This window comes from Sphaerodactylus townsendi, linkage group LG05 (genome assembly GCF_021028975.2).
Source record: "Sphaerodactylus townsendi isolate TG3544 linkage group LG05, MPM_Stown_v2.3, whole genome shotgun sequence".
In the NCBI taxonomy this organism is placed as follows: domain Eukaryota; kingdom Metazoa; phylum Chordata; class Lepidosauria; order Squamata; family Sphaerodactylidae; genus Sphaerodactylus; species Sphaerodactylus townsendi.
In genome coordinates this window covers 97,199,683-97,219,961 of record NC_059429.1, presented here as the reverse complement: position 1 = coordinate 97,219,961, position 20,279 = coordinate 97,199,683, and the positions used below count along the sequence as shown (strand labels likewise).

General features: G+C 41.4%; 1 protein-coding gene across 9 annotated transcripts in view; it reads right to left on the bottom strand.

Annotated features, from left to right (window-relative positions):
• The window catches only part of PPP1R12B (protein phosphatase 1 regulatory subunit 12B), a 114,495-nt gene that overhangs the window by 15,516 nt on the left and 78,700 nt on the right, over positions 1-20,279 (bottom strand). For 7 of the 9 annotated variants that reach the window (XM_048496688.1, XM_048496689.1, XM_048496685.1 and 4 more), the window contains 5 exons: positions 6,229-6,245; positions 5,655-5,802; positions 4,703-4,807; positions 3,456-3,509; positions 1,577-1,627 (listed from right to left, as the gene is read on the bottom strand). In XM_048496688.1, coding sequence (XP_048352645.1) covers positions 1,577-1,627; positions 3,456-3,509; positions 4,703-4,807; positions 5,655-5,802; positions 6,229-6,245 — 375 coding nt within the window. The remainder of the gene's footprint in view (positions 1-1,576; positions 1,628-3,455; positions 3,510-4,702; positions 4,808-5,654; positions 5,803-6,228; positions 6,246-20,279) is intronic. The other 2 variants (XM_048496690.1, XM_048496687.1) reach the window with 1 other exon arrangement.

Here is a 20,279-nt window from a genome sequence, read left to right as displayed (position 1 = left end):
CTCTTTGACAGGTATGACGATAGCTGGAGCCAGTGATCCTATTTGATTCATAACATAGACTGTGGGGTGGAGGGGAGGTTGATGTTTTTCCAGGATCCAAGTTGGGACTGGGAAGTCTCTCCCATTGGGGTGTTTGTATGAAGACTTTGCCTGCTACCAAAAGTAGTCTTCCTGACTGCCAAGGCTGCTCTTCCCAGAACCACTAGAAAACGGTTCACTCTCTTACGGCAATTAATCATAAGGAAAGTTTTAAAAAAGTAAAAAATGTTTGCGTGCCTCCGCCTTTTTGGGGCAGTCAGCATCAGTTTGCCCCAAAGAAATAACGTCTTCCCATCCCCAGTACCTGCTGGAGATTTCTACATTCAAGCCAAGTAGCACCTTAGAAACTAATCATTTTTTCAGTGACAAGCTTTCAAGAGTCAAAGTTCTCTTCATCAGATACCACTTCTGGGAAGTTGCAGAGGTTCTCTGAAACAAGCTGAATCACAGTCCAAGATAGTCTGTGAATTAGGGTCATTTTTTCCCTTTTAAAAGTGCCCTCTTTATTTAGGTAAAAAGTGCAACTGTTACACAGGCAGTAAGATTAGGCAGACCACCCATGTCACTGAGGGAAAATGAAGCCAACACAAAGGAAAAATTTGCCTTAGGATTTGCACTGGTGAACAAAGCTAACACAAACCATTACTTTGTATCAACTTCATTTGCTTTCAGTGAGACCCTGGATGCCTGCCAAATTCTGGCTACTATTTATTGCTTGGCTGAAAGCAATAATGATTTAAAAAGAAAAAAAACCCTGCGACAATTAAACAGCAAGCCAGGGGGGGTGAAAAGTCAGACAAAGGGTGCCACTGGTGAAATATTCAGGGGATCCCCCATTAACATGAAAACATTACAGTATCAAACAATCAATTCAGGCTACTTCTAACCTAAAGTTCATTCATTAAGCCAGGGATAGACAACTGCTGTATTGTCAGTGGTGGGGGAGGTGGCGGGTGGCGGGAGGGTCACATAGTTGTGCAAATGACTAGATAGGGATTGAAAGTCTACTTTGCAGCCTACGTGGATCCCTTCGAGGGTACTCAGGCTCTGTAACAAATGAGTCACCATCATTTAGCAGTAAGGAGAACCCCCAGTCAGGCAAATCCAAGGTATTTCATGCAAAATTCAAAGGAGAAGCAACATTACAGCACAGCATATGTTTCCTGTGAATGGAGAACATTTCTCCTTACAAGTGAAGCTTTGGGGAACATTTTATCACACCATGATGACATTTGGAAGAGTAGCCGTCCCTCAACTAAATGATACTAGAAGGCAATTGCAGCTTCTTTTAAAATAAAACAGGCTTGAATAACAGTTAGAACTTGACATAAATACTTTGAAATAGAAAGCCTGAAAGAAGGCCTGGAATATGCTTTCAACTAAAAAGGGATACAGAGAATAACCAATAGAGGGCAATGTGATGTTAAAATGTTCATTCAGCACTAAGGTTTTTATGAGGCGTGACACTTTGCTCCCTCAAGATGCCTGTGTGATGGCACAAGCACAGAGAAGAATATTAGCATGGAACATTTCATACCTTCATTCCTTCTTCCATTTCAGAAAGTTTCCGCTCAAGGGCTCGTTTTTCCTGTTTAGGAACAATATTTTCACATCAATGATCTTGTGTGATGATATTTAGGAAACAGCCATACAAGAGTGGAGGACCTGGAAGGACTTGGGGACAGCATCACATTTTCCCCTCCCCACTATTTCCTCCCTCCCTTCCCTGAAAGCCCCCACAGCATCAGCTTTTTTCCTGCTTCTTTCTTTCCTCCCACCCCCAGCCAAACTACCTTCATACACCCCTGTCTTCTGCTTTCCCTCTTTCCCTCCCCTTGGCCGCCATTACTCAGGAAAATTAATGCCACTTGCACAGACCCAGTCACTGATGTGGAATCTGAAAGTACTTGCAAGGAGCACCTCACTTCCCCCTGTATCCCTTTTCCCACATTATTTCCCCTTTCCCTCCTCCTGGCAACCCCTATATCCTTACTTTTACATGCTTCCTTCATTCCTTCCCACCTGTCACCAAAGCAGTTTTTAATTTGACCCCATCTGCAGCTATACTCATGTTAACTGGACTTGATTTATACCCCATCTTTCTCCTCAATGGGGACTGAAAGCAGCTCGCAATCTTTTCCTCTCTTCCATTTGATCGTCACAACTACCCTGTGATGCAAGTTTGGGTGAAAATGTGTAACTGGCCTGAGATCACCCACTGAGCTTCCATGTCAGAGCGGCACTTTGAACCTAAGTCTCCTAAATCCTAGTTTAAATAACCACTATATCACACTGCTTTGGGGCGTGTGTCGGGGTGCAGTTGAACAGTAGCCAGCAGCCAGTCCTTATGATTCATGCAAGTCATGTGGTATCAAGCTGTCTGGTGGTTGATGGCAGGTCTAACCCCAGTCAGTCCTCCCTCAAACACCCCTTTTACTGCCAGAAATCAAGCCTTGAATTGAAAATTAAATACACACACACATAATTTCAGATTTATTTTTTTTGCAAACCTGAGGCTTTTTTTTTTCAGATTTGTTCATGACTCCATTCTCTGGATTTAAGTATCCATAAATCTGGTCATGTTCAGAATTAGATTTACTGATATCAAGAATCACAAGATAGCATGAGCAGGCCACAAAGTGAATTTCATAATTATTTTTGTAATTTATTTAAAATAGCTATAAGTCCACTGCTGGAGGAGACAGATTAAAAACAATATACATTACAGCAACTTTAAACATTTAAACTACTACATCTCAAATATGCAAAATAAAAGTCTATGTGTGAGACTTGAAATCAGAGGGTACAGTTGTAAAACTGACCAGAGAGATCCAGTTTCAAAACTCTACACAGACATAAACTGGGTAAACTTGGATTGATCACTGTTCTTCAAGGATAGGCTTGACAAAAATATGATCAATACACAGACAGAATTGGCATCAACTACTGAATAAGGACAGTAATTTCTGAGCCCCATTGTTTAGAACACATGTGTGATACCTTCAGTCCTGCAAAAATACAATCCTTTAAACAAATATCTGGTTGAATACAAATCGTTTAACCTGACAGCTTTAAAATAAAGATCAGCGACCAGGTAAATATTCAGACAGGTATCCACTACAGAAAAAGTCGTCAGCAGATGACTTAAATTCCTAGGCAGGCATGGATTATTATTAAATGGCAGCATTTTACTATGTAGAAAAAAGTTAAAATGGAATTGTTTGCTGTGAGCAAATGCTGATAGACATGTCTGAGAAGTAAAACTGCTTAGGAGTTGAGTGTTACCCAAGAATTCTCAGAGCAAAAACTGATTCGGCTCTCTGCAGAAGAAATACAGCTTTCTATATTTCTTTCCAAAATACACTCCAAACTCATAATAAATAGGCAAACAGATACTGGAAAGTAGAAATACATACCCGTTTTTCTATTTCAAGCATACTTGAACGGTCAGAGGTTTTTTCTTGCTTCTGCTATTGAAATGAAAAAGAATAGTTTACAAAATTATGCAGACACTATAGTTACAAAGTTCACATTCTCTGGACTTGGAATACAAATTTTAGCAGCGTGAAAAGCTTTATTACTCTGAATTCTTCTCTGGCTCCAATTATATCTGTCCACACCTATGTGTATATTGCAAAGCATCCAAAAAATTACACGCTACAGCAAAGAACTTGGAGATAGAGTGGGGAAATCTTTTCCTCGAGATTTCTAAACTTGTTTACAATTTCTGGACCTTTCCCACAAACTCCAACTGCCTCCAACTGAACAGAGCCAGCAAGGTGTAGTGGTTAAGAGTGGTAGACTCTAATCTGGTGAACCAGGCTTGTTTCCACTCCCACACATGAAGCCTGCTGGGTGACCTCGGGCTAGTCACAATTCTCTTAGAATTCTCTCAGCTCTACCTGACTCACAAGATGTCTGTTGTGGGAAGAGGAAGGGAAGAAATTTATAAGCCACTTTGAGACTCCTCACAGTTGAAAAAAGCAAGGTATAAATCCCAGCACTTCTTCCTCAAATGCTCCCAAGATCCCATACCTTGAGGATGCTTTGCTGTAGAGAGCAAACTGGTAGCCAGCCAATTGACTTTTTCTGTCTCCCCCTTTTTCTCCTGCTCCCACCAAGATGCATGCTGGGAAATGTAGTCCTGAAGTTGACTGACATTATATACTGGTGCACTTCAGAGATTACACTTCCCAACATGCAACTCATTGCCTTGGGCATTTCTGAAACAGATTCCAAGATCGGGCAGAAATGGGAAGGGATCCTCATCACCAGTCTATTGAAGCAACAAGGTAAATAGGATGTAAGGGTGAAGTGGGCTGACAATTCACAAGCACCACTAGAGAAGCTTGGGAGAGAAAAAAAAATTAAGGATTTACACTGCTGTTTGTAAATCACCAAATCTTTTCTGGAGTATACCTTGGGGATATCATCCATCTGTAATTAAAGGTATTTCACAAGAAAATTCAAGTATTTGTTAAGAAACAGTAGCATCTGTTACTGCACCAAGCATTTGTTTTTGTTTTTAATATTTTTGCCTGAGAAGCAACAACAATCCTTCTCAGATGCCAGGAAGACCCTATTACAAAGTACTAAACAAAACTGCAATCTTCTTTTCTGAATTTTCAGTATTATAGTGCTCTTTATTCTCACATTTTCTCACCTGGGCTATTTTGTCCAACTTTGATTTGATGTCAGCAAGCTCCACCTGGGCATCTTGCAGTTTTGACTTCAATTTCTGATTTTCAGCCAGTGCACTCTCATAGAGCTGTATGGCAAAAAGACAATTGGAAGTCTCCCTCAATATTAGATTTCACATTTTCAAACAAACACCAATGGTTGTATAATGGCTGTGAACATCCAATCTTCTACTGTGACCCAGACTGCTGGCCAACAGACTATTCTAACTGTTGGTCAGTAAATATCACTGGGAATTATTATTTTGTTAAGGAGAGAAGGAAAAAACAAATCTAAAGCAGGTCCAGATCTACATTTTTTTGAAGGGGGACAAAAGTACAAAATGATACCCCCATATATTATACACATGTTTTTCTTTATACATACTAGCGGTGTCAAAATGCAGCTCGAGGGCCACATCTGGCCCCGAGGGGGCTTATCAGGCCAATGAGCCAGCTGAGGCAACCCACCCCCTTTGCTCCCAAATCTGGTCTGACAAGCCCAGCAAGCTTGCCAGGCCAGATTAGGAGCAAGGAAGGGGGATTGCCTCAACTTGCTCATGGGTCTGATAAGCCCTCTCAAGGTAGCCACTCAGCCCCGCTGCAGGTTTTCGAGCCCAAGAACCCTTCCCCCCGTGTTGTTCTGAGGCCAGCAAAGGAAGACCCCCTGGGCCCCAGCCCAACCAAGTCACTTTTATGTCATGTCCAGCCCTCATAGCAAATGAGTTCAACACTGCTGATATATAGGTATATAATAAACAACACTTTTAAATGACAAAATAAATTATGTTGACCTCTATGAACTGTTAATTAATAATTACACTTTTACATTTTTTAATCTATCTATAATGTTTGAATATCACAGATATATATGAGCTGCTAAGTTATTGAATATGGGAAGAAGGAAAGAACTCCTCCCTGCCCAATTCTACGACCTACTTTTTTGTAATCCCTGCTAGTGTCATCCTCCGTTCTGCTACTGAGGGCAGCCAGGCGATTCTCTCTCCTGGTGTAGGCAGAGCTGCGTCCTGAGGGCCGATCACCATAGCTATCGCTGGTGCCAGCAGCTGAACTTGCAGTGTCCAACCTGGAGACAGATATAGTACCAGAACTCACTATGAAAAATCAAGTTCACTTGCAATCAAGACACTGCATTTCAACACTGCATTTCAGAAGACTTCTTTTTAAAATGTGTGATTTTTATGGAAAAGTTGCCTCAACGCATGCAACAAATAAACACTGCTTTCCATGAAGGCTGAAAGGAAAGATGTTGGAAAGAAATTCTGCACTCAAATGGATGAAATATTTGTCCCCTTTTACACTCACTGATAATATAAATTTGATTTGGACAAAGAAGAAGGACTTCAGATCACAGCACCATTTCTAGTTTTTGAAACTCTTACAGAATGACTGGTTCTAGCTTCATCAGCAAGAGAAAATATTCTTCATTCACAACTGACAATCAGCAATGATTAAACTGCATGCTTTAAGAAAAGTTTGCTGAAGATCTTACCTGGAAAGTCTTTCATGCTGTAAAATGGAAAAAAAGAAAGAATTAGTGATGTAAAGGAATACCAGTGTCACAATGTCAACTGCTGAGCTAAAGACAATGAAGTTTCCTAATTAAATAACTGACCGTACCATAATTCAACTGCTCAGAATTGCTGGACTTTATCAATGTAGTTGCTGAATTACTGCAAATAAGTTGTAAAGTATTTAAGCTGCCTTTCTTTATAAACATGGTTACTGATCTCATATATTTAGGACATCTGGTTTACATTACGGTGACCTTGAAGACATCCTTCACTAAAGAACCGAAAGCATAAACCTAAACTACTTGGAAAATCTGATGTTTGTGTGCGACATGTAAAACTATATTCTGCAAATTATGAGCATTGCTAATTAAGATCATTTTGTGAGCATGATTCCCCCAACATTCTCAAACACAGTATATTTCTCCATCATTCTCAAACTAGGTGCCACTACATAGAAGAAAACATACAGCTATGAATGCCACTGTTCCTTTAAAAGATCCAATATGCAATGGTCGAAGCTCACTTCAGAGGCCCGTAGCTTCAAGAAATGGGCCAACAGCAACAGAAGCATAACAGAATCAACAACTGAAATGTATTTCTGTCCTCAGTGATCTGTATTGTTTTAATGTCCTGGGATGTTAAAACATACAGTAAGATGGTTAGAAACTTGCTTAAGAATGACTCTGTCCCTTTACTAGGATATCCAAACACATCTGTACTATACAGGAATAATATGGCTGTCATGAGCACACAAGTCCTTGAGTACCACACCTGTATCACGTCAAAAGGTAAGGAATGCCAAAACAGCAGCACAATCCTAAGAGTGACCCCCTTTGAAACTCTTAAGCCTGTACTGTAAACAACTTTGTTTTGAAAATGTTTATTTTGAAATGTTTGTTTTGAAACATGTTGAAAATTGTTGACATTTATACCTCTCTGTCCAACTGATTACACTCCAGCCTTCCTGACTGCCAAATATCCCAAGTATAATCACAGTTATTGAGATGATCAATATCTTACGTTTCTAATAGTCTCTGAATTTGATCTGCATATTTCTTAATCTATAGTTGATCTAGTGAAATGGTGAAAAAAATGGTGCAATGGCTTATCTGCTGTATCGTTCCGGCTGGTCCAAAACCAGGTGTGCAGTGCCCGCCGAGCAAGGACAGGGGTGGGGTGGTTGGCCCCAGCCCTGGACATTAGGTAACCCAGCATTTTGCTTTTATGACCTGGTGCCGAGTCATGACCCACCATTTGGGAAATGCTGCAATAGAGCACTCCCCTCAAAGACAGGGTTTTAAAAAATTGTTTTGCAACAACTTCAAGGTTTCTCCAACTAAAAAGGCAGTCCAAAATCAGATTTGTCAGGTCAAGAATAACACTTTACCACTTACTGGCATTCAGAAACAAATCATTCAGTTGGACTAGTAGTTCTAACACTTTCACTGTTACTATAAAACTATCCATAGCCCAAGATCTGATACTTTTCCCATGAGGGAAAAGATTTGCTTTCCAGACCCACTTACTGAGTATAAAGACAATTTTGCACCTTTTAGCTCAGAGTTATTTCTGACAGAAAACTACAAACATTTTTTTTAAAAAGCTTCAACTGAAATTCATTCCAGCGTATTACATAATCCTGTGTTAATCCGTTTTCAATGACAGCTCTGAATACTATGTCAAATTTATGGAGATAATCCACTTAATTTTAAGATTAGTAGGTATTACATTCTAAATATTTATGTTGTGGAACAATGCTGAGAAAGTCTTCAAACAGAAGGCTTCTTTAAAGAGATACAAGAGAGATAAGAAAATATGCAGGCGCAGTAGAGATAATTACAGGTTAAAGTTACATTGCCATTTTATGAAAAGGAAAAAAGTGTCAGCATTTTGAAGATTTGCTTTGGTCAACTGAAGTATATCATGTGCTTAAATATGGAATCAAGAATCACTTCTAGCAAGATGAAAATATAATCTTCAATCTTTGTAGTATCTGAATGAGACAGCACGAAAGGTTTTCCACACAGATTCTCTCTGAAACCTTTTCAATTCTGCAGGATTTCTGATAGGAGAGACCGGGAACATTAAATAGCAATACGTTCTAACAGCTTAATTCATGCCAAAGGTAAAGAGAAATGAATACTAAACCCAACAAGTAGAATGTAATAGACCAAAGTGAAGACTCTTAACTTTTCTTCTGGGAACTGTTTGATTAAATTGCTCATCTGATGCCTTGTCAAATTCCTCAAGTTACAAAGTTAACAAGTTACAGGAAGCAATTTGACATTTCATATGTTGCTCTTTGGAAAACTTATAACTTCTACAATATTTGGAATCTTTGGATCCATTTGGCCTGTTTGTATTCCCACAAAAACCAAGACTGCATAATTAAGCTTATGAAAACTGAGGTTGGGATAACAGTAAACGTTGAGTAGTCGTGCTATAAATGGATTTAAAAAGAACCACCAGCCTTTGACCTGGCAGCTGTTGGCAATGACTATATTTTACTTAAAGCAGTTCCCATCATAAACAAAACTCATTTGGCTACAAATGATTGGCAGAAATAATACTTAAATAAAACCATTCCCCAGATGAAAAATGGTGATCCTTCCCCCTAAGAAAAAAAATCTTGTATTTAAATGCAGATACAGATCCAATGGGGGTTGTGAGAGGTTGCGGGACCCAGGGGCCACTCGCGCACATCATGTGGGAGGCTCTTTTGGCCAGCTGCGTCCTCCCTCCCCCCTGCAGACCAGGAAGGCAGCAGTGAGGAAAATATAGGCCAGGCTGAAAAGAGGACTGAGGCTGCAGCACAGTCCCACCACCAGAAGCCGCCAACTCCAGGCTGCTTCACCTCTGCCTCCTTCTGCCATCTTCGTTAGGGGTATGACTCCAGCACCTGGGGTTGATCGAAGCCCACCCTCCCCTCCCCTCCCCGGCTACTGAACTGTCCCTTCATGGGCTGGCGCTGGCACTGCGGGTGAGCCTGCCTGAGCCCTGGCAGAGCGGCTGGCCAGCCAAGCCCATGAATGCCACCCGAGCGTGCATGGGCCGAGGTTGCCGCCCACTCCTCTGCTGGCCCTGAGCAGTCAGACATGCAGGCAATAGGAAAGACCAGCCACTTTATGATGCAAGAAGAGAAGGAAGGTGGAGCAGCCCAGCGGTCTGTCCTCTACAGGGGCTCTACAGAATCCCCTTCTCTCTCCCTCCCTTGCAACCCCCCTTTATTCTTGAAAGGATTATGGAGGAATGGGGAATCACACCCAGTCCTCCAGATCACTCTTCACCACTGCACTGCACTGGCTCTTAGTCATTTAACCTGTTCAAACTCACAGGGTTGTTACGAGAATAAAATGGAAGATGGGACAAATGCATGTGCCATCCTGAACTCCTAAGAAGAACACCAAGAGAGGAGACATATGGCAGCTGAACTGTGGTGCTTTCCATTCACAATGTCCCCCGCCATGAGGTCAGAACTAAGGCCTACACTCACTTTTTCTATCTCAGATATTCTTTCCATCAGCAAGACTTGCCAGCCCTTCCCTCTCTCTTACTGGGGCTACATGGACAAATACCCATAGAAATTCCCCTTCCTAAACACTGGGAGCCTCACCACTTATTTGGCGGCGGGGGGGGGGGGGGATGCCTTCTTTAAAAGATTCTAAAATAGAACATAATGAATAGGTGACAGTTCTGTGTAGGAGCTGTCCAGCCCTCCTGCTGGAGTACCACCAAATACAAGAAAAGGTCATCCCCACCATAAGCAATAGCAGATTACTAGGAACTCCTGTTGTGCCTCCAGGATGGAGAGAAACAGCATGACCAAAACCAGAGGAAGCAGTTTAAACAGCAAAGTCGACTGCCAACCCACAGAAGAGTATTAAAATGAGACTCCAGGGGGAAGTTGGCTTGGCTGACCCAACTGTGAACCTGGGACAGCAATGGGGGAAATAAGCAGAAAGGGGCAAATAAATCAGTGGTTACATATTTTTCATTTCACCCTGCTTACTCCATTCCTGATTTTAATAAAGAGAAAGAAAGCGAGGCGTTGGCAACTGTCTTGTAAAGTTGGACAACAAAAGGACTGTAAGGAGCCAGGAACAACATGCAGTTTTGATTGTAGATACGTACAGGACTATGGAATATAAGAGTATTGCTTTTAAAAGTAAAAGCTTCAACAGATGGCATGAGTACATTTAAAACCATGTTTTTATGACAACCATGAAAGGCAGAGTCGGAGCATGAACAGCCAAGTTCTCTTGCCAACGAAGAAACTGGTTTAATTTGCTTCAGTTCCTTTCTTCTGAAGCCAGCACTTGACCCCCAAAAGATGGATTAGGAAAATAAATCTAATATTTACATGTTTTCTCAAAAAGCTTCAAGGACAGCAATGCTTCACTCTCTCCAACTGGAAGCACTCAAAAAGACAAAGCTATTTTGGGGGATGTTTCAGTGGAATGTATTTTGCTATATTCTCCATTTTAATGAGCAGTGCCCTTGACTAGAGTAGGCATTTTTTGACACACACATACACACAGTGTTCAGGGGGGATCAAGAAGTTTTAAAAGCTTACATTTTCTTGGGCTTGTTTGTCCTGGCAGTTGCTTGGCCTTTAAAAGATACTGTTCAAACTGGCTACATTATTCCAGCCAGTTAAGAATCCTGTAGAGAGCAGGGTGCCTTTATCTAATCAGGTTAGGCCAGCGGTTCTCAACCTTTGGGTTGCGACCCCTTTGGGGGTCGAACGACCCTTTCACAGGGGTCGCCTAAGACTCTCTGCATCAGTGTTCTCCATGGATAAATGTTAGGGTTGGGGTCACCACAACATGAGGAACTGTATGAAAGGGTCGCAGCATTAGGAAGGTTGAGAACCACTGGGTTAGGCTATATAGCAAATTAATCACTTAGACAACTCTGAATGGAAGGAGAGGAAAGGTCAGCCTGTGGCTGAGGAAAATGCATTGGTGCTGCCTGAACTGGGGAGCAAAAAAAATGTTACTGAGTAGCAAGACCAACATTTAGCTAAAGGTATCTGTAGATGATAACTTCTCCTATTATTTACTGGGCTGGGAACTGTAGCTTAAACTGCATGCATATCTGAATATAGATGCAGCCTTTCCTTGTGGTACTCCTTTCAACAGAATGCACATTCACTGGGACATCTGACTTGCTGGGCTGGGATTCCAGGGAACACGAGTACAGTATCCTAGGCACCAGGTAAATGCATCACTTTCCCCCTCCCACTCAGAGCAGTTTTGAACTTTTTCACCCAATGATAAACTGACAAGGTGAATGCACTCACTTTCCAGTGGGTTTATAAAATTCATAATCTGTACCAGTTTCAATTCAGATTTAGGTAAGAGTGCTGGATTTAAAAGATTCTAAATACATAGCATTACATGAGCTAGCTCTTCCTTGTTATCCAGGAAAATGCCAAGTGTCATGCATATTTCAAGTTTAATTTGGTGCTGGCAAGTAGCATCATGGCTCAGTTGAGCAACTGTGTTTTAGGAGAACTTTGAAAATCTGACAAACAAAAGGAAGCTGTTGGGTTCCTTTCCCTCCTCCCTGCTTGCTCATCAGTGTACCTCCCACTGAGGTTGGAGAGAATGATCTGCCAAGACAACAGATGCCTTTAGCACAACAAGCTTGTTCCTTTCTGAGATAACTGAATCACTGTCCACGGTATAATAACAATGGTAAACACCAACTAGGAACTGTAAGTCACTTTTCTGTAGTGAAACTTATGCAGGATGAAGGTGAGACAGCAGCAGTGATGAGATGGGACACATCCTGGAAGGACTTGCATGTATAAATCTGAACACAATAGATTGCTCCTCAGACCATGTGTTAGGCAGAAGAATGTTATTTTTCCTTACAACTGATTTACAAGCCATGCTTTTTAGTTACTCGAAAGCTGGAAAGCAGAGTTGAAATAAGCATGGATGGACAATAAACTATTCTTTAAAAATCAGAAGTCTGTGTCAAGAAGCAGTTGGTGTAAGTTGTATTCTGTTCTATTGTAATAAATAGGCTCAACATGGGGTTACCTTTGAAGAGGTCTCAGAAGCTGGAGCAAAATGCGGAAGCCAGGCTCTCTGAGGTCAGCCACACGGAACACGTAATCCCAGCATTGTGTTGATGGCACTGGTTGCCTGATTGCTTCCATGCCCAATTCAAATCATTTTCAAGGCCTGCTCAGACCTGGATCGGTCCAGGCTAGCCTGATCTCATCACATTTCAGAAAATAAGCAGGGTCAGCCCTGGTAGTAATTGGAAGAGAGACTTCCAAGGAATACCAGAGTCCTGATGCAGAGGCAATGGCAAACCACCTCAACAAATCTCTTGCCTTGAGTTCTCTTGCCTTGAGAACTCTATGAGGTCAACAGAAGTCAGCTGTGGCTTGATGGCAATAAAAAATTACCTAGGGCTTCCAGCCTTATCAAACTGCATCTCCCCATATGCTCTCCTGTGCTAGTTATGTTGTGTAGACAGCTTCCTCATCAAGTGCACTCCCTTAGTACTGTCAATACAGTTACAGGCTTGTCTCATAGTGGGTCCAGGCTGCCAGAATGGGTGAGGAAGTTGCCTTCACATGCTATGTTTAGGAAGGCATATAAGACAGACAGACATCCCTTACAGGATGTGGTGAATTACTTAGCCAATTTGGCCATGAGTTAGTTGGTTCTGTGCATTCAGGCGTATTTAACATTTCTAGTTTGAGTACATACACGGACAATCCTTGCAACTTGATTGCTGTCCTTTTTGCCACCTGGAGTTAGAGGGGTCAGAAATGTTTTAAATAAAATAACTTAGCACTGAAACATTCATAAAACCTTACTGTCTCCTTGCTGCAGAAGGGAATGCAGTCTGCAATACAATGCAGACAAAATACTTCTCTTTATATATTAGTATGGTACTATGGATTCTTCTTAAAACTAGTGTTTGAAAAATCAGCAAATGCTACTTAATCTACAAGTATTTGGATGATTACCAGGCAGCACTGCAGATATTTTAGGAAATATGTGCTGGACAAGGCAGGAAAGCTGACAGAGAACTAAAAAACCAAGGAGTCAGGAGACCAACTACTAGGCAGAGTGTGAACTGTTAGAATTTCACACTATTTCACCACACTGCTTTTTGTTTTAGGACTCTTGTGTTGACAAAGGATTTCCAACACTATTCATGTGATTAATTACCAATGGTAATTGAGCTACTTTTGCATACCCTTGATAAGCCTCACACAAAGTATGATTTTCAGCAGCTGTATATCAATGAATTTAAACAGGAAAATCCCTATTATTGTATGAACATAATATTAATGGATCAGTCAATATGAATGGTGGTTTCAGTAACTAGCTGAACAGCTGGTAGAATTCACAATAAAAGAACCATGCTTAATCGGAAACAAGGTTTAATTCCAAGTCCCGAGTAAATATGAAACTGCAGCATTAGCAGAATACATGACTTCTGGCATTTGACTGATTCAACTGCCTCTTCAAGATCTGTGCAGCTGCCTTTTATTACAACAATCTCAGTATAAGGGGTCAAGATGGACAGTATTTTAATTCAGTTAAGGCCAGATCTCAGAAACCCACGTTGTGGTGACTTTATCAAAAGAGAAATCTTTCAATACTCACACATTTTAACCAGCAATAAAGCTAGAACTTTCTAGAAGTGCCATTTGAGATTATGCCCCCCCCCCCCCCCCTTGTCTTCTTCAGGCAAGGAACCACTCACTAACTTGTCCTGTCAGTTTTTTCCTGCCTTTTCCCCTTCAGGGACTGAGATGCTTCAGTAAATGGGAGTGTTTGGTTGAAAGCACTTCCTCTCAGTCCTGTAACAAACCCAGAAGGTGAAGGATGCCCGTTGACTTTATTCCTTTCCAGTCACACCCCTCATTAAGGCACTCTACTTGAGGCAGATTTTAAACAGATTAAAGATTTTTAACAGATAGAGGAGATGGGAAAGGAATATTAACGTGGAGATGAATTTTGGTGAGGCAAATAAGGCAGGATAAATATGTATATACTATACATAAAAGGTTGGTTCAGAAGTTTGTTTCCCCACACAGCACTTAATAAGATTGTTCAGTTTCAATTCAGCTAAGATATTTTGGGGCGTTTTCGCACACACTTTTTATTCTAGAATAAAAGCAAACCGCATTGATTCCTGACCTTTTTGATGCAGTTTCGTCGCTCGATGGCATTCACACATGGCCAGGTAGTCACACATCTTCTGCCTGCTTCGCAACTCCCGGGTTTCTGCATCGCCCAGGAATGCGGCGCAAACGACCGCTCTGATTGGCTGTCGCACCATCATGGGGCCGTCCGGGGGCGGGCTGCCAAATTGCTTCCCATCCCGTTTCCATGGACGGGCTGTGTTAACGGAGGCGAAACGACCGAATGAGTCACCGTGCTGCAAATGTATCAAAGCAACGGTGCCATGGAACCTTGGTAGCTCGAGCTATCAGGCGCACACAACCGAACGCGAGGAGGGGAGGGAGTCGAGTGAGACTCAAGTGGAACAATGGGATGTGCACGCGCAACCGGCAAGCCCAATCGCGTTCCCATTGGCTGGATCAAATCGCGTCACACTGTGGGCGTCACCCCTGACTGTCGCTTACTCCAGATTTGTTTCGCACCTAGCCACCAGATTGTGGGGGGAAACCGGTTTTTCCAAGAAAGTTGCAGAAGTATCGAGTGACAGGAAAAATGCGGAACAACGGCTGGAATGTGGCACAGAAGGGGGGTCGGGACACATTTCGGCTTAAGTGTGTGCAAACAAATGTGGGAAACAGCAATGAACTCACATGCTGGATCTGCAACAAACAGTGTGTGAAAAAGCCCATAGTCTCTTAGATATACCCCTTATTGAACATTTAACTTTACACATGGTACTGGCTTTCGGCTTCTTCACTTACAGGGTCCTAACACTGGCTTGGCACTTATACACAGTATCCTCCAACAGCCCACAGTTAGAAAAACTCTCAAACTAAAACAAACTTTCTACTGAGGTAAACCAAAGCAAATTCCAATACCCGAGATCCACTGGTTCACTGGAACTTTTCTGTCTCTAGAAGATATTTCTATACTGGTTTATAATGACTTTCCAGCAAAGTCACTTAATAAACTCTTCCACCAGTATATTTTGATTGTATACAATTGCTTTCACCCAGCACTCAGGCTGATATCAATAATTCCTGTTACATCCTTTGACATAAACTGCACTTTTAAAGATCATATTTCCTTGCAGTCCATCACAACATTTTAAGAGGAACTTTCTTTAGAAAGAAGGCAACTTCAGACCCAGAAAATTGAACATTTTTCTTCTGAATTTTACAAGAGTGGTCACAAGGACCACCATACTTTTCAAACTGAATTTAAACTATGTAAGATAAGGTTAAAGTACTTGGAAAGTGACTCCAAGTCAACTTTACAGTGTAGAGTACATTGTTTTAAATACATTATTTCTCTGGTGCCATGGGCTCAAAATGCTACTTTTCTCCATGCCAGAGAGAAAAAACTCCTGTAGGTTCAATAACATTACATGTAATAACAACCCATACTTCATACTAGAATACATAAACTTCACATAGACTGAATTCTTGTCCTTGGCTGCCATGGAGTATTGGCAGCTGGGGAAATGCAGCCTAGTCCGATTGCCACTACTGACCCTTAGAAGATATTTACTGAAGTCCAGTGGCAGCATGTGACAGAGCACATATGAAGCAAAGCCTCAACAAATGAAGACAAAAATTTCCCCTCTATCCACTTCCTGTTTGATTAATGTTGGTCTTTGTTTTACAAAGCAAAGGAGGATAGTTTCATTAACACTGCTTACTGTGTTTTAGTCCTGGAGCAAACAGTTCTGTAACACACTGCAAGGAAATGAGTTCCAGATTTCTGGAGTGAGTCACTCCCCAGTTCACGAAAGAACTCTGATGTTAAATTTCTGAAGGTCTAAGCCTGGCTTTTTATCAAGAGGTGAAACAGTTGCCTTAATTAAAAAGGGAATGCCATAAGGAAAAAGCAGTCATGCTCCTCAATACAGATGCCTCCTCAGATCCCGTCTCATTGTCTGTCAGGGAGGAAATGGCAGGGGGGAGGGGAGGGGAGGGGATGTGAACCAGCATCTGGTTTTGGGAGAAACTGAAGTGACATGGCAGACACGCCACCATTTTCAAAAACTTTAACCAGTCTTCCAGTTTTGTCAGGCTCTACCTCACATTTCCCTCTAGAGGTTGCCAGTTGCAGCTTGACAACTGTATGCCTGAATCATATGAGCACGACTGGGGAGACATGGAATGCACTTGAAGGGAGAATGAGCTCTAACATCTGAGGTCCAGACAGTTTTCACACAGAAAACAAAGAACTGCGCGGGACATCCCCCCTCTACAGCCCCTTCCGCGTGGGCCATTTGGAGCAAAGAGGAGCTGGTAAAAACACCAGTGTGGAGGAGGTGTTCGCACCACTGCCGGTGCTGGAGTGCAGAGGCAGCAGCGAATACCCCACCCCCACAGGGGGTGCACTGGCTGCAAGTATGCTGGTGCACCCCAGCTTGTGAGGCCCGTGCAGAAAGGGCTGACATCTATCAAAAACAAACAGGCTATTGAAGAGAAGCAAGGCATACAACTAGCTAAATGTATCAGAAGTGTTCCCAGTCATTGCTGAGAGGCCAAAGGTACCTAATCTCAATAAAATGTAGAAAAACTAACAGTGTTACATTTCCCGAAAGAATGCTGCTATTAAAATATTTCATTATGTGGCAGTATGGTCCCCACCCTAAGCAGCTATTCAAAATACAAAAGAAAGAGTTTCCTGGAATCCACCACAAACTGCATTGATGCTGGCCATGGAAGCATGGGTCTAATCCTCTATAGTACTTTTTTATGTATAAAGTGTTTTAGAACTCTTTATATGTTTAATGAATTATATGTGTGTGTAATATATTTGGGGAAAGCTGCTCAGGAGTAACAGATTTTTTAAAGTACTTACTTTATTCTCACTGAGACTCAATTTAGATACAACAGTTCAATATATTAAAACAGTATAATAAGACTGGATTCCAAAGTAGAAAAACTAGAATCAGCCAGGCTCCATGTTCGAATGTCCGTGCTTCTCTATTTATTCCATTTCCATTTCCAGAGCAACAAGCTTTCCAGGCCGCTCATGAGGAGAAGAGAGGTGACCAGCATTCAAACATTCAAGAAGAGAGCATTCAAGAAGAGAGGTGACCAGCATTCAAGTGACCAGCATGAGGTCACCCTTTTAACCTGGAATGTGACTGGTGGGGTTGCATCTATCAGAGATGCTTGTTTTACTGACTTTCTTTCCCAGTATGATATTTTATTGATTCAGGAAACATGGACTGTTGATGGATATTCTCTGTATGAATTCAATTATGCCCCCACACACCAGGTTTCCATTTCAGAAGATACAGCCCCAGATATACCACACTCTTCTGAATTTCACAGTTTTTAGAGCAGATTTAGGAAACTGGAGGGAAACCCATGCACTGCTACCATTTTTTCCCCTTTCAAAAGTTCTTGCCTCTAACCTTAACATTTTTGAACTGGGACATTCAAAAAGTAGTTTTTGCTTTTGGACTGCAGCCCCTTTTGCAAAGAAGGCTGGAAACAGGAGATTATGTGCATGCACTGGGTCACACCTGTCTGGTCTGGTACTTTTGCAGGGAGGTAACTGATAATCTTGTGCTGGGTATAGATTGTGCTGGGTATAGATTGTTTTGTTTATCTACATCCCTTATCTGGTCTGGAAATGGTAGTTAAACGCAAATCATGTTTGAGCAGTTTTACTCAACATTTTGTATTGAATGCTGGTATATTAAACAGGAATACTCTCATTGCTCACACTGAATAGTGAAGCACAACTTGCTCATCTTTGTAAGTGTTTTCCATGGCTATAATCTGATCAAATGCTCATCACTGCCTACACCCAGATTCTGCATGACACACAGTTAGTAGTGGCAAGGTTATTTTTTAAAAACTTGAAAGTGGCCATTGTTGTTGCCATTGTCTTGATTATCCCTCCACACATTGCACATTTAGGATTAACTTGCAGTAACAGACACATGCAAGTTTCAAACCTTTCAATACAATGGTTACAACATGAAAATGTCAATTACAGAAATTCTGCACTTGGTGAGAACTATGAAAAAAGAAAGAGCAAATTAGTACCATTATGCAGAAGAAGAAAAAAACACCTTGTTATAGTCAGAGCTGGCCCTAAACATTCTGGAGCTAGAAGCATGATGCTAATATCCTGGTCTGATGATTCTCTGATTCCATGTGTGATCACATGGACTGTTAAGAATGGAGGAAGGCTCATTTTAACAAGTCCCAGAGCTAGCCTTCCAATAAGCTCCTCTGGCATACTCTGAACTCCGGTTCTTAACTGATTAATCTGTTCTCTTAAGCATCAACAGCTCATCTATAATCAGCTGTCATTTTTTGCTACTACTTCTCTCCCACCTCTGCTCCCTCACAGCTGGGATCTTCAAGGCCCTATTCTTATATTTAGCTCTCAATTCAGGGAATCATTACGGCAGAAGAAGCAAAAATGGCTCCTTAGTTCAATGTTTAATCCTAAGGCCATTCACAACCCCAACCCATACATTACACTGCATGTGCAGTACAGAGAACAAAGTAAGCCAGCAGAGGGAAAAACAAAACAGCCCTTCAGGTGTTGTGGAGCATTTTCCTCCAGACTCCTAGTATGGTCGCCAGAGCATGTGCAAATCCATTTCTTTCTGAATTAGGTTTTCTATTTCAATCTGCTGAGTCCACTAAAACTACATGCACATCTGGAGAACCACACTACAAGCTGAAAAACATATTAAAATTAAAACAGATTTTAGAACACATGCAACTAATTTTTATCACAGGTGTATTTTTCAGATGGTAAAAGTGATTTCATTTGAGAATCTGAATACCTAAATGATTAAACCTTGGTTTCTTCTACAGCCATCTTGCACGCACTTACAAGAAATATTCATGGGAAGAAATCGTGCGTATGTAGCATGAAAATAAGAAAGCTACAAAAAGGGGGAGGGGGATAAGAAAGGCTTATCATTGAAGGGAGTCTGATTAACTTGTTTACTGTTTTAGCATAACAGGAACTCTCCAGAGTGTAAGGGAGTGGTTTAATTGCACAACAATGGATCCTAATAAGCAGCTTAATTGACAGCAAAAGAAAATTGCTTAATTAAGCAATCAACTACACAGAAAGTAGTCTGCATATATGGTCTTTTGGATCTGATGCTGGGGAATAGCTTGCAGTACCACTGAGATGCCTACAAGGAGGCAGTTAAGTTGCAAGTCCCCCTCGGATGGCTGCAGGCCCAAACAACGAAGGCTGGTGTAGCAAGTGTGTGAGCTTTGGAGTGGTGGTTGAGTAATGCCCAATTATAGTAGTCAAAGGAGAAGATCTAAGCTGGGATATGAGTATGTGAGTTAAGTAATGGCAGTAATAATGTGCACTGTTTTTTAAAAAGCTACTTGAGTTTCTGTGATTGACTTGAAGATAATGTCTCAGATGTGTCATCCAATACCAGTTCTAAGTGTCTTCATGGTGTATCTCCTCAAAGTGACAACCTAGCTTTATACCAAGTACTAAGAAAGTTAAACATGCAAAGAGCTAAATATTAAATGACCTCTGGAGGCATTTTAAAGTTGTTTTACGTTTTGCTACATGGTTACTTCGCTACTGTTATGATTCAAAAGGGCCTAAAGCTGCGCAGTAAAATTACTGAACACAAAATATCAAACTATTAATGTGCCACAGAACTATGAAGACCACTTAGTTTGACTTCCTGTATAAATTAATTTTCTGCAGCTAGTATAGCAGACCAATTTTTTAAAAAACTGCTGAAAAGAAGTGAAATAGCAAATCCACCTGTTTCTCAGTTACAAGTGCTTATCATCCACAGATTAAAGACAGGGACTGACTTCAGATCCTATGGTAGTTCTGCATCTTTTGCTGTATGAATGGTGGTCAAGGAATAGCTT